This window comes from Panonychus citri, unplaced genomic scaffold (assembly GCF_014898815.1).
Source record: "Panonychus citri isolate SS breed McGregor unplaced genomic scaffold, ASM1489881v1 Contig00138, whole genome shotgun sequence".
Classification (NCBI taxonomy): domain Eukaryota; kingdom Metazoa; phylum Arthropoda; class Arachnida; order Trombidiformes; family Tetranychidae; genus Panonychus; species Panonychus citri.
The window spans coordinates 631,196-643,888 of NW_026515543.1; the positions used below are offsets into that span (position 1 = coordinate 631,196).

Consider the following 12,693-nt stretch of genomic DNA (forward strand, 5'->3'; position numbering starts at 1 on the left):
ATCTCTCAAATAGAGTTTAATTAGATTAATCTCTTAGCTGAGAGAGGCTTATTTCCCTTTTTTCGCCTTAATTGTTAAAGTTTAACCTCTAAATTATTAACATAGGAAAATTGTTCATTCAAGGTTTACACTTTTACCAATAAACTTTTTTGTTTCTCCTTCTTTTGGCTTTAATTGTTTCAACAGTAATTCAAATTGATTAGGTTTTTGTAGTAAAGTTTAACCTCTAAATTAGTGGGAAATTTAATCTCCAATGATTAGGGTTAATTTTACCAAAAAAAAATTAACAGTAACAATCAACTAATTGTCTCAGGAATGATGATCATCATGATCATAATCAATCATTAAATTAAATTTTCATTTGTTTGATTGAGTCGAAAATAAAATTTTCAATTCAAATGTTTCATGATAATTTTTCATGAGAAGAGTTGAAAAAATTATTCCGATTCAAATTTCATATCAATTTGATTGTTGTATCAGATTGAGTTGACAATTGAGTTGATTGTTTGCCACTGAATCAAGTTTGTAATCATCATCATGTTAACAATGAGATTACAATGTTAATAATGTTTTTTTTTTATATTTTGTCAACAAACAAACATGATAATAATACAATACAAATACGATATTGAAATCTAACCCTTGAAATCTTAAAGAAAATCAGAGAAAAATTCAGTAAACATGAAAATAATAGAAAATCATGTAACTTATCATCTTCATCCTCTTTTCTCTCTCATTCATCTGATTCCAAATATTTGCTCAGAATTTTCTCCTCATTTTTTTTCATGAATATTTTTCATCTTCATCATATTCACCTTTCATCTTTCATCTTATTTCATTTAACTAAACTATTTAAGAGATAAACTTTTTAAGAAATCGAATATAAGTTTGACGATTTCAAATTTTCTGTCATTTACTTTTTACAATTTTACAATGTTTCAAGTTTTAGTATTTCTAATGTTGATAAATTTTTCTTGTTCTAATTTTTCTATCATTTTCTCAGGTTCTAATCAACATAAAAGTGCAGATCTTGGTGTTGATAGCGTGATTCAGTCTTCCACCATAAATATGAATTCTGAGTCCAAAATAACGAGGAAAGTTATCTCTTCAGGTCCATTGGCAAATTCCATGAGCATAATTTCCGTTGTGATGGGAACTGTAATCGCCTTATTTTGGCAAATTCTAGGTTATCTTTTGACCTTTTTGTAAACCAATTTTGCTCAAAATATGAGTGTTATCCAATTTTATACCAATAATTATTTTTCTCAAACTGATGATAATAAATTGAAATTCTTTTCTAATTCTGCTGCAATTAATTAGTTTCTGTTTTAATTCCTGATTAATGAAAAATCAATTATCATTTCTATTGATTGTAACAATTGTTTTTTATTATTCTGTAAATATTATGTTTTTAATTCTTTTCTCTTTTTTTGCTTTCAGGAACTGGAAGAGAAGAGAAAAGCCTTTGTTCGACCAGAATTCGACTATGCTACAAAGACAACGATCTGTGGAACTCGAGTCACCAAAAAGAAGAGAAAAGAAATGTACCAAATTGAGGCGAACAACTACTTCGACAAAGCAGAGCTCATATTGTACGAAGAAGTTTGTCGAATTCCTCCTTTCGAAAGGAAAACATTGGTTCTTGTTGGTGCTCAAGGTGTCGGTCGACGAACACTCAAACAAAGATTGACCTCTTATGATTCTGATCGATTTTCATCTCCCTTGCCCCACACTTCACGTCCGATCCGAGAAAATGAACAAGATGGTAAAGTTTATCATTTTGTCAAGCGAGAAATAATGGAAGCCGATATTGGTGAACATAAATACCTTGAATGGGGTCAGTTCGATGGTCACTTATATGGTACCAAATTAGATTCCATTCGAGCCATCATCAGATCGGGTAAAATGTGTATCCTTGATTGTAATCCTCAGGTAGGAAATTCTGTCAACACCCTTACAACAAGATGATCAACAACAAGAAAAGTTTAATTTGATTACGTTTATTGTCCAATATTAATGTGATCAATCAAATTTACGACCAGTTGAATCAACAAGTTGCGTGTTAACAATTACATTTGTTGATCGTTTCCCAAACTATTATTGATTTTTTCTCCTATTAAAATTTTCACGGTTCCTGTTGGTGTTCAAGGTGATGGTCGATGGACATTTAATTATCAAGAAATCATCTATGAATGAATAAAAGATGAAATCGAGAATAAGAAGAGAAAATTTTTTTATTAGTGATCTTTAACACGAATCAAATATCTAAAATGTGATTAACTTTTTGTACATTTAGATGTTAAAGTCAACTGGACTTACTAATCACGATGATAATGAAGTCAAGAAAAACTTCTTAAACCAGTTTAAATTGTTTTGATTCTGTTGATACTTAGCTAACTTGTTCACGAGAATCAAAAAGGTAATAGTATTAGAGAGTAAGAAAAGAAAGAGAGATGAAAAAATTTTCTCTTCTCTTTCTTATTACCTGTTTCTTTCATCATCATCATCCTCATCTCTTTCTCAGGCCAACCTTTAACAGCGTCAGCAAGTTTTTAAGGTAATAAAACAATTGAAAACTTGTTGGTTCCAACCTGTTACCTTGGTCAGAATACTGAAAGTGCCAAGTCAATAACGATAACCAATTAGTTAATTTATAAATTGTATTCATCTAATTATCTTTGAGTTAATTCCAGTGTAATAATCAACATGAACAATTAATTCCTTTTATTGTTGTGGTCAAACAAAAAAAAATCGTCAAAGGTAAACATCATCTTGTTATTGTTATTGTTTGGTGATGATGTTGATCTTGATGCTATTTTGATAACAATTTAGGCCAACTGGTTAATCTTAATCTAGTGAATAAGATTGGAAATCAATCAGTTTAAAAGTTATAATTAGTTTTATTTATTTCCAATGATGTTCCAAATGGGATTTAATGTGATTCTGTCCATTAAAGTGGTCATTTTGTTTTGTTTTCTTGTGGACCAAACTCAAGCCAATCAACCGCCCACTTTTATCAAAAACCTTGACCTTTCAGTGGTCAATGAGAACAGTCCGATTGGATTTGTTATTGGTACTTTACAAGCCGTTGATCCAGAAAACTCATCTCTATCTTATGGATTAGAGGGAACTAATCTTTTCACTGTTAATCCAATTTCTGGGGCTGTGTCCGTTTCCTCATTGATTGACCGGGAATCGTTGGGTGGATCGGTCAAGTTTAACGTTTTCGTTGAGGATATTGTCGGTGGTGGTTCTTCAAATGCCAATAATCGAGTTCGAGTTCCGATCACAATTTTTATCATCGATGAAAATGATAATCAACCAAAGTTTGATATTGACCCTTCACTTGGACCAATAAGTTCACCAACTGGTCAATTTAATGTGATAACTGTTAATATTAGTGAAGATTCACCACCGGGAACAATTTTAATCGACAAGATAATCGCTCGAGATATTGACCTGGTTGGTTCAATTCTAAGAGTTTCCTGTAAATCTTGCTCACCCCATTTCACGGTCAATTTATTAACCGAAGCATCAACCAATTTAATCAGTTTCTCAATTAGTTTAGTCAAGTCAATCTCTTACCAGCCCAATATGGAGCCAATTGAATTACTATTGACCATCTCTGATGGTTCACATAGTTCAATGTTGGCCGTTAAAGTGATCGTTACCAATGTCCAAAATAAACCTCCCGTTTTTATCGGTTCAAACACGGCAGTTGTATCGGAAGATTTACCTGTTGGGTCACTTGTTATGACCCTTAGAGCGGTTGATGGCGATTCTCTGTCCATTGAGGCTTACCGGTCAGGTATAGATACGCTTGCAACAAGTAATGGTCAAGCAAATGACCTAAGAGGACGTCCAGTTGTCTATGAGCTGTTAACAAATCCCTCTGAGTGTTTTAAATTAGATTTGAAGACTGGTCAGTTGCGAGTAGCTCGTAAACTGGACAAGGAAGCATTTCCTTCAACCAATGGTGTCATCAGCGTCAAGGTAAAGGCCATTGAAGTGGACTCACTGGATTCACCTTATGGTAATCGTGATGATCCTCTGGCAACATCAATCGCTTCGGTGACCATAACTTTACAAGATGTTAACGATGAATCGCCTCGGTTTAATCGTCACGAATATCAAGTGACCATTCCCGAAGGTGTTCCCAATGGGACACCTTTGGCTTCGTTGGACATGATGGTCGAAGATCGTGACACTGGATCCAATTCTGTTTTCAATATTGCTCTGGACGATGCTTCTGGTATCTTTTCCGTTGAACCTCCACTGGCCACTGGATCATCTTCGGTATCAATTAAAGTGGCCAAAGGTCCACTTGATTATGAGAATCCAAATCAACGGAAATTTATCCTTCAAGTAATCGCAACTGAAGCTTTTACCAAAGAGCGATTCTCTTCAACCTCTACGGTCACTGTTATGATCGAGGATGTAAACGATAATCAACCAACCTTTGAAGAGGAAATGTACACAGGTAGTGTTCTTGAGGACGCTTTAGCTGGGACAATAATTCGAACCATCAAGGCCACTGATCGTGATTCCCCTAGAATTACATCTTTAACTTATTCCTTGTTTGGAAATGGTGCTCATCTTTTCTCAGTCCACCCAACTACCGGTGTTATAACTGTCGCTGAATGTGAGACACCAGGTAGAGGAAATTGTATCGACTATGAAACCCGTTCATCGTATTACCTTTCGTACCAGGCCAATGATGGCTTCGGACAAACTGCCGTCGTCCCGTTAACCATAAATGTAATGGATTCTAATGATAATCCACCCGTTTTCTTGAGAGATAAATACACCGCCATCATTGATGAAGGTTCAACCAAATTTGAGCCTCCTCTTAGAGTGAAAGCTCGTGACCCCGATGTGACCTCCGTCATTACATATTCCCTTTTATCTGGAAATTCGGAGAAACTTTTCTCTATTGAATCCCGTCTTGGTGAGATTAAAGTTAATCAAGAGATTAGATCAAAAGAGGAAAAGATTATCCTTAAAGTTCAAGCAAGTGACGGAGGTAAAGGTCTGGCCACTGCCGATGTTGAAATTATCGTGAGAGATGCCAACGATAATACACCGATCTTTGAGAAAGAATCTTATACAGCTTCAATCTCCGAATCAGCTGAACCGGGAACAATTGTCGATCGTATAACGGCCACTGATTCAGATTCAGGAATTAACTCAGAAATTTATTATTCCATTGAGAAAGGTTCATTCGATGCTTTCACCATCGACCAAAATACCGGTGCCGTTTCGGTCTCAAACTCTTCAACCTTGGATTATGATCGTAAATCAACTTATACGATTGATATTATCGCTGTTGATCGAGGTGTGCCCGCTCGAACAGGTACAACCATGTTAACCGTTAACCTGATCAATGACAATGATAAGTCACCCTACTTTTACCCGACAACTCAACGATGTCAGGTAAATGAGGCCACATCTCCCGGTACTCGAATTCATCGTCTCAATGCAACCGATCCAGATGCCGAATCACCAGCATCCTTAATATATCACATAGAATCAGTTCAAGGGGTTGATAAAAATGGCATCAGAATACGACCTCATGATAAGGCCATGTACGAGGTGGAAAAGTTTTTCACCATCGACACCGAAGGTTGGATTGTTGTTGGATCAAAGCTTAATCGTGATTCAGCTGCAGTGGTCAACCTAAATGTTTCCGTTACCGACATCTCTTCATCAACACCAACATCTCAGGTTGGTTTTGGTAACATAATCGTCACCCTGATTGATCATAATGATTCACCACCAACCTTTTCATTACCTTGGTCTCCTAATCGACCTGAAATGACCTTTTCAATCGTTGAAGAGCTTCCAATTGGTACAGTAGTCGCTAGTCTGTTGGCCACTGATCTGGAATCAAAGATATCCCGTTACACAATTAATCCAGAAAGTGATTACTTTGAGATAAATGGTGAGTCCGGAGTGTTGACCATTAAAAAGTCAATTGACTTTGAGCGACTTCCACTGACCAGTGAAGGAGATCTTGATGAAGGTCAACTAAGGCACGATCAAAATGACCCATCGCTCCCAATACGATTCAATGTTTATGCTTACGACTCAGGGATACCAATATTATCTGCAACGGCTAAAGTGACCGTTAACGTTATTAATATTAACGACAATGAGCCCCAATTTGAGGTTCCATTTTACAATACAACGATTCCAGAGGACAGTCCACCAGGATCGGTTGTGGTGAAGGTCAAAGCGACAGATCATGATCGAGGTAAATTTGGTAAAATTGCTTATTCAATTATAAGTCAATCGGGTTCGTCAGTGGCTTCGGTTGATCAAGCGTCAAGTTTAACGGACAATTTCATCATCGATTCTGAGACGGGAGTCATTAAAGTCGCTCCTGGTGCCCTTTTGGATCGAGAGAAAGGACTTCGAGAGATAACATTACAAGTCGCTGCGACTGATAACCTAGCCGACGAAACGACAAATTCATCGACCTCACCAATCAATCGATTCCTTTCAATTCCTGTTTACATTAAAATCGTCGATGTTAATGATAATTCACCAGCATTTAAAAATCGTGATTACGAAGGTTCAACTTTTGGACATTTTGATGGCTCTTCAACATTAACTCGAATTCCAGTTCTTCAAGTTTTCGCTGAAGATCCCGACGAAGGAGTTAACGGTATGGTGGCCTATCGAATCGTCTCTGGTAATACTCGAAACATCTTTGAGATTGACCGATCAACAGGTATGATCTATGCCGTCCGGTCACCTCTTGAAGTTAATGGCAATGTTAAAGAGTATAAATTGAAAATCGAGGCTCGAGATCAATCAGGAAGTGGACCATTTTTTGACGAAACTTTCGTTAAGATCAAAGTTATCGAGATGAATCGACATAAACCTCGATTTATTATACCTTCAAGTCCAACTATAAGTTTCCTCGAGAATCAAAAACCAGGGACCAAAGTGATTCGAGTTGAAGCTTATGATGAAGACAATGGACACAACGGAGTTGTCAGATATTCGTTCAAAAAAGATGCATCGACAAATGTCCAAGAAACGGATGAGTTCCAGATCGATCCTGATTCTGGTCTTATCACGTCAAAAGTACCTTTCGACCGGGAGGAAAAAGATTCCTATGAACTGGTTCTATCTGTTGAAGATTACATGGGAGAACCACAATCATTTGAATCTCTTCAAAAATTGACCGTTCTGATTAAAGACATGGACGATAATCGACCTGAATTCCAACGTCATTCCAACACCGATGAAACTTATTTGTTCACAATCGCTGAGAATCAACCTCGAGGCAGTTTGATCGGTAAACTTTCAGCAATCGATCGCGATGTGATCGATAAAAAAGTCTATTATTATTTAATTGGTTCCAATGGATCACCTGGTGAATTTCATATCGATCGAACCAGCGGCCAATTGTTTTCCAATGTTTCGTTTGATCGTGAATCTCAACAAGACTATTACCTCGTAATCAAAGCTACATCGGCAGCAGATTCAGCACCCCTGACCTCCGATATAAATGAGACCAACGAAGGTGTTAAATCCACACTGACGGCTGATAAACGCAAGGAAAATGAAAAGATGACAATTAAATCCCGTTATTATGATCCTGATGATTTATCATTGGCATTGGTTCATGTAATGATTAGTGATCTTAACGATAATAAGCCAATATTTAGTAAGCCCATTTATCGAGCAGGGATCAACCACCGAGCCGAAATCGGTCGAGCTTTGTCCGTCTCAGTGAAGGCCAATGATCCCGATCAAGGTGCAAACTCATCACTTGTTTATACGATTTCATCAATCGACTTGTACAGGAAAGGTTACGATTCCCCTGATACTCCAGTTCGTCCAATTCCCTCTCCGTTCACGATAGATCCTGATTCTGGTAAAATTATCACCGCTCATCTTATGGCTCAATATCCGATTGGATCTCGATTCATCCTCCACCTTGAGGCTAGAGAAAAGGCTTCACCTCATCGAACGGCAACCGCAAAGGTTTATCTTTGGGTCTATGATGAGACCAAACTGATCAAAGTGACCATAAGAATGAAACCTGAAGCAATTAACGCTCGAAAAGACGAGATTGAAGAGCTACTTTGCAATGCTACCGATTCCCGGACCATTATCAACGACATTAGGTATCATTTTAGCTCGAAGATCGGTCGACCTGTGAAAAAATGGTCCGATGTTTACACTTTGGTGGTTGACGATCGAACCTACACCAACCTTAGTCCAGCTCGAATAATTGCCAAACTAGATTCTAGAGCCGATCTACTTTCAAGTGAGAATCAAATTCAAATTGAAGAAATCACATTAGCCGGTGTATCGGCAGCTCCATTAGTAACTTCGTCCTTCTTGGGTTTCGACATTGAAGATATGGACGTAATCTCAATCGTCCTAATGGTTCTCGTCTTATTATTAATTATCGGCTTCCTTTCAATGGCCGTTGGCTGTTGCTGTCTCCGTACTTGGTATCACCATAAACTCATTGAATCGGCATCAAAAGCGGCCTACAAAGCTAAAGTTTCCGCTCTCAAAGGTTACAGTAATGTAACAAACACCAATAATCAAAATGGTGGACAACAGCAATCCCAACAGCAGCAACCAAACCAACAACAACAACAACAAAACCAAGGACAACAATCGTCCCCCGATTCCCCACCAAGTGTCCACGGTAGTAGCCTTTATTTGGCCTCGGGTTTCTCGGGTCAAGAAACAGCTAAATCACGATGGCGAAAACCAAAGAGCATCTCAAATGCTGATAAACGTCAACAAGTGCCCACCAGTAATTCATCACCAACAGGAGTAGCTTCGGCTCGAGCAAATTACGCCAAAGAAAATCCACTTTGGACTGAAAATGGGTCAAAATATTACGAAGAACAAGAATTATCTTATCGAGTTGCACCTTCAACTGGACCAGGGTCAGTCTATGACGGTTGTCTACCCACCGAACCTTCATCAATGTCAACAACCAATTTAATACCACCAGAAACAGAATCAAACCATTACGCTTCTTTGGGTGTTCGAACTCGAGTTCGACAACGAGTACCACAAATACCAATCTCCACTCTACCGATCAATAATCAACAGGATACATCTGATTCTCATGAATATCATGAATTATCACCAAGAATTTCACCCGATAACATGGACACAACTAATCTTGTCGAGGGCGAGGTTAATCCGTACGATAACTTTGGTCAACCACAGTTAATTGGTCATTTACTGTAAATACAATTGATCAATAGTAACACAAATTATGATAAAAAATATTTTCGTTTATCAACTTTGGTTAGAATCAATTTCTAACTAATAGATTCTATTATTTTAAATTGCTCATGTAAAGCTTTTATTTTTTAATTGGTTAATTTATTGTTTTCTATCCTTCTGCTTAAAGTAATGATTAAAGTAACTTTTCGAACTTGAAAATACTTCCGCTCATCTTATGGCTTATTGTCTGATTGGATCACGAATTATCTTTCACATTGAGGCTAGAGAATAATCTTTGACGGACGGCAACCATTAACTTCGAACTTTTGTAAAGGTGATTATTTCCATTTTTTGGGAGTGAAACCAAATAAATTTCTTGGCCAACGGAAAGTAAATCAAATTTGCATTATTTATTTAGTTGTTGTGCTTTCATTTACACATAAAAAAATTGACCAGATCAGTCCATGGGCATACATCGCTTCAGCGGTTCCATTAATATAACCTCCTCCAACCCAAGTAGCTGAAAAATATCAAATAATTGATGAGAAGATGAAAAAAAACGATAATTAAAGATTTCGATGAAAAATGCAAATCGATTTGGGTAAAAAAATCAATAAACACTAACATGTTACACTCTGAAAGTATTATCATATTATTATATTGATGATAAAAAAAACTCCAAGATCATTATTGTGATAATATAAGAAGAGTAAAAATAAAAAGGTCAAGAGTCATAAAAGGTTAATTGTAGTGAATGTTTCTGCTGATGAAATGTTTAACTAATCGAGTTGTTTACTTGATTTTCTGGTCAATTTATTATCCTTGATGATCATTAGATTGACAGAATTATTTTATCGCATTAATTTACTGAATATTTAATTGGAGACTGAAAAAAACTTATATGAGTTATCATGTTACTGATTAATCAGAATTTCCTATTGTTATTATGTGCGCACAAGAATTGAAATTAGTTTTTCAATCTGTGAATCTATTACATGTAATGGTGACAATTTATTACTATTATTTGAAATAATCAATATTCTGATTGATTCTAATTGATTTCAAGTCAAAATTATATCGATAGTTAGTTAGTTTGATATCTAATTGCAAGGTATTGGATTATTGTTAGTTTTTGCTTGGAATTACCTGTCATGGTGAATATACCGACGAATAGGCCAATGTTCCGACCTGCCAACATAACCTCTTCCGTTTCCGTTTCGACGCCATCAGGTGATTTCTTCCTTCCAGCCCAAATACCAACAGCTAAGATTAGAATGTAAAATATCACAACGGAAAAAACTCCGGCCAAATTAACCGTCATTTGTCACAACCTTTGGTTTCGAATTGATTTGTTGATATTGATTGATTATCGATGATATAAAATGAATTTCAGCTTGATAACAATTTGGACCAGCAATTGATTAATTAGATGATATGATGAGTAGTAACATTTGGGAACAATAAATTGCAAATTGGTGAATAAAAAAATGTTCATCTATTGATGGTTAATCAAATCACTTTGATTTATGCTTAAATCTTTTGCGTTAATTGTGTGTGGCTGTTGATCGTTTCTCCTTTTGTTTTTGTTGATCAACAATTAACGTTCAATTGTCAATGAAAAGGGGAAATGAGATCAATGGATGACAATTTAAATGATGACAGTAATGATGATGATGATGATGGTTAATTCAAAACAATGAATTCTTGGATTGATATGATTCATTTTTTTGCTTCTTCAGGAATCTAATTGTGTTTTCGTAAGTTAATAATGTAATTGATGTTTGAGGAACCACTCTGATTAAGCTTGGTGTTAATCCTTTATAAAAGGCTCGATATCCTTCATTCCTGTAATTAATAAACAATTAGAATTCATTGTCAAATAGATTATCATTAAGGTTAATTAACAACTCGATTGTAATGTTTTTTTGTGATATTCTTATTAAACTAAACATCATAGTTACATTTTCAGATCTAATCAATTGTTTGACTAAAAATACACATCATTTTTTTTGCTATTGAACTTTAACTTAATTGTGAATTGAAACTATAATTTGATTTAACATTGTTAACGAATAACAATTTACATGGGTTCAAATCTTACAACTAAATTACTTTGAATTGATGAATTCAAGGTAATTCTTGACTTTGATTTAAGTTAATTTAAAGTTAACAGTAATTTGGACCAATTTTTGAATATTAAACAAAATTTGGTGATTTTTTTTGGGTTTGGACAACAAAAGAGTGGGAAAATTATTAGATAATCAAGAAAAGGATTAAAGGTTTACAAACAATAGATAGAACGGATTAAACTGTTTCGTGGTTTTTTTCCCCACAATTAACTTGACTAATATTCCTATTAAACTGACAGAGGGGTTTGTTAATTAGGTACAGTCATGATAAAGAAATTAAGGAATCGATGAATAGACTTGGGTCATGGTTAGAGTAGGAAAAATTATAACAATTAATATTGATTAAGAAATTAGAGTTTTGTCTCGGAAACTTAAGCAACACTTGCTTCAATTATAATGACAGCAGAATTTTCGTCTTCATCAACTGTTGATCTATTTTATTGGTGGGTGTGATTAGAATGGTCTTGATTAGTTTGTCCATTGTTTACAAAAATTTGTAAACCACGAAAAGAGCGATTAATTTAAACGATACAGTTAAGATTATGACCAATAAGATTTGAAGTTAAAAAAGTTTCCATGTCATTTCAATCATGATGATCATTTTTTATTATTATAATTTGGTTGTGATTTCTCTAGGTAGCATCTTAATTATCAGGGACGATTTGCTTGCCTTGGTTGATCGTCAATTTCAAGACTATACCCTCGTAATTAGAGCTACATCTACATTGACCTCCAATATGAATGAGGGTCGTTTAATTTACTGGTGAAAGAACGTGTTTCAAGGTCATTTGTAGGATTTTAGTATTCTACGCGTTTTTCATCCTGATAGATGAATTTTAGCTCATTGTGATAATGATTCCAAACACAGAGCTCTTAAAGAATTTTCAAATCTTTGAATCTTCGTTCCAAAGAATTTAAATTTGCTGAATTCAATAATACCTCCTGATGAAGTAAATAAAAAAATTCAAGTTATTTATTAATCAGTTTGAGAAAGAATAATTAGTAGTACAAAATTTGATAACACTCATATTTTGTGCAAAATTGGTTTACAAAAAAGTCAAATATTAATAGATAACCTAGAATTTTCCAAAGTAAGGCGATTACAGTTCCCATCACAACGGAAATTATGCTCGCGGAATTTGCCAGGACTTGTAGAGATAACTTTCCTCGTCATTTTCGTCTCAGGATCCATATTGCTAAAATTTCTTAACTGGCTCATGGTGATGACCTTTTTCTGAACTGATTTTATAGGAACTTCCATTGATGTATCTTAGTTCTGATAGTTGTAACCTTTCGTTTCAATCACTTCAATTATTTCAAAACTTTTTTCCTGATGAAAAAACAATCAAAA

The 12,693-nt window shown here is 35.3% G+C and overlaps 3 protein-coding genes across 3 annotated transcripts; 2 read left to right on the plus strand and 1 right to left on the minus strand.

Moving 5' to 3' along the window:
• Positions 1 to 1,437: 1,437 nt before the first annotated feature.
• On the plus strand, positions 1,438 to 1,985 carry LOC128393489 (MAGUK p55 subfamily member 2-like; the record flags this gene model as incomplete). The annotated part of the gene is made up of 1 exon (XM_053353673.1): positions 1,438 to 1,985. A coding segment is annotated over one exon (531 nt), but the record flags the coding sequence as incomplete, so codon positions are not given.
• A 265-nt stretch (positions 1,986 to 2,250) lies between these two features.
• LOC128393528 (cadherin-87A-like) lies at positions 2,251 to 9,433 on the plus strand. Its single transcript, XM_053353711.1, has one exon. It carries the CDS (start codon positions 2,914 to 2,916, stop codon positions 9,232 to 9,234), a length of 6,321 nt encoding a protein of 2,106 aa, XP_053209686.1. The 5' UTR covers positions 2,251 to 2,913; the 3' UTR covers positions 9,235 to 9,433.
• A 58-nt stretch (positions 9,434 to 9,491) lies between these two features.
• LOC128393544 (high-affinity choline transporter 1-like) lies at positions 9,492 to 11,066 on the minus strand. Its single transcript, XM_053353730.1, has 2 exons — positions 10,360 to 11,066; positions 9,492 to 9,733 (listed from the first exon to the last, which is right to left on the minus strand). Exons 1-2 carry the CDS (start codon positions 10,532 to 10,534, stop codon positions 9,624 to 9,626), a joined length of 285 nt encoding a protein of 94 aa, XP_053209705.1. The 5' UTR covers positions 10,535 to 11,066; the 3' UTR covers positions 9,492 to 9,623.
• Between the last annotated feature and the right edge of the window lie 1,627 nt (positions 11,067 to 12,693).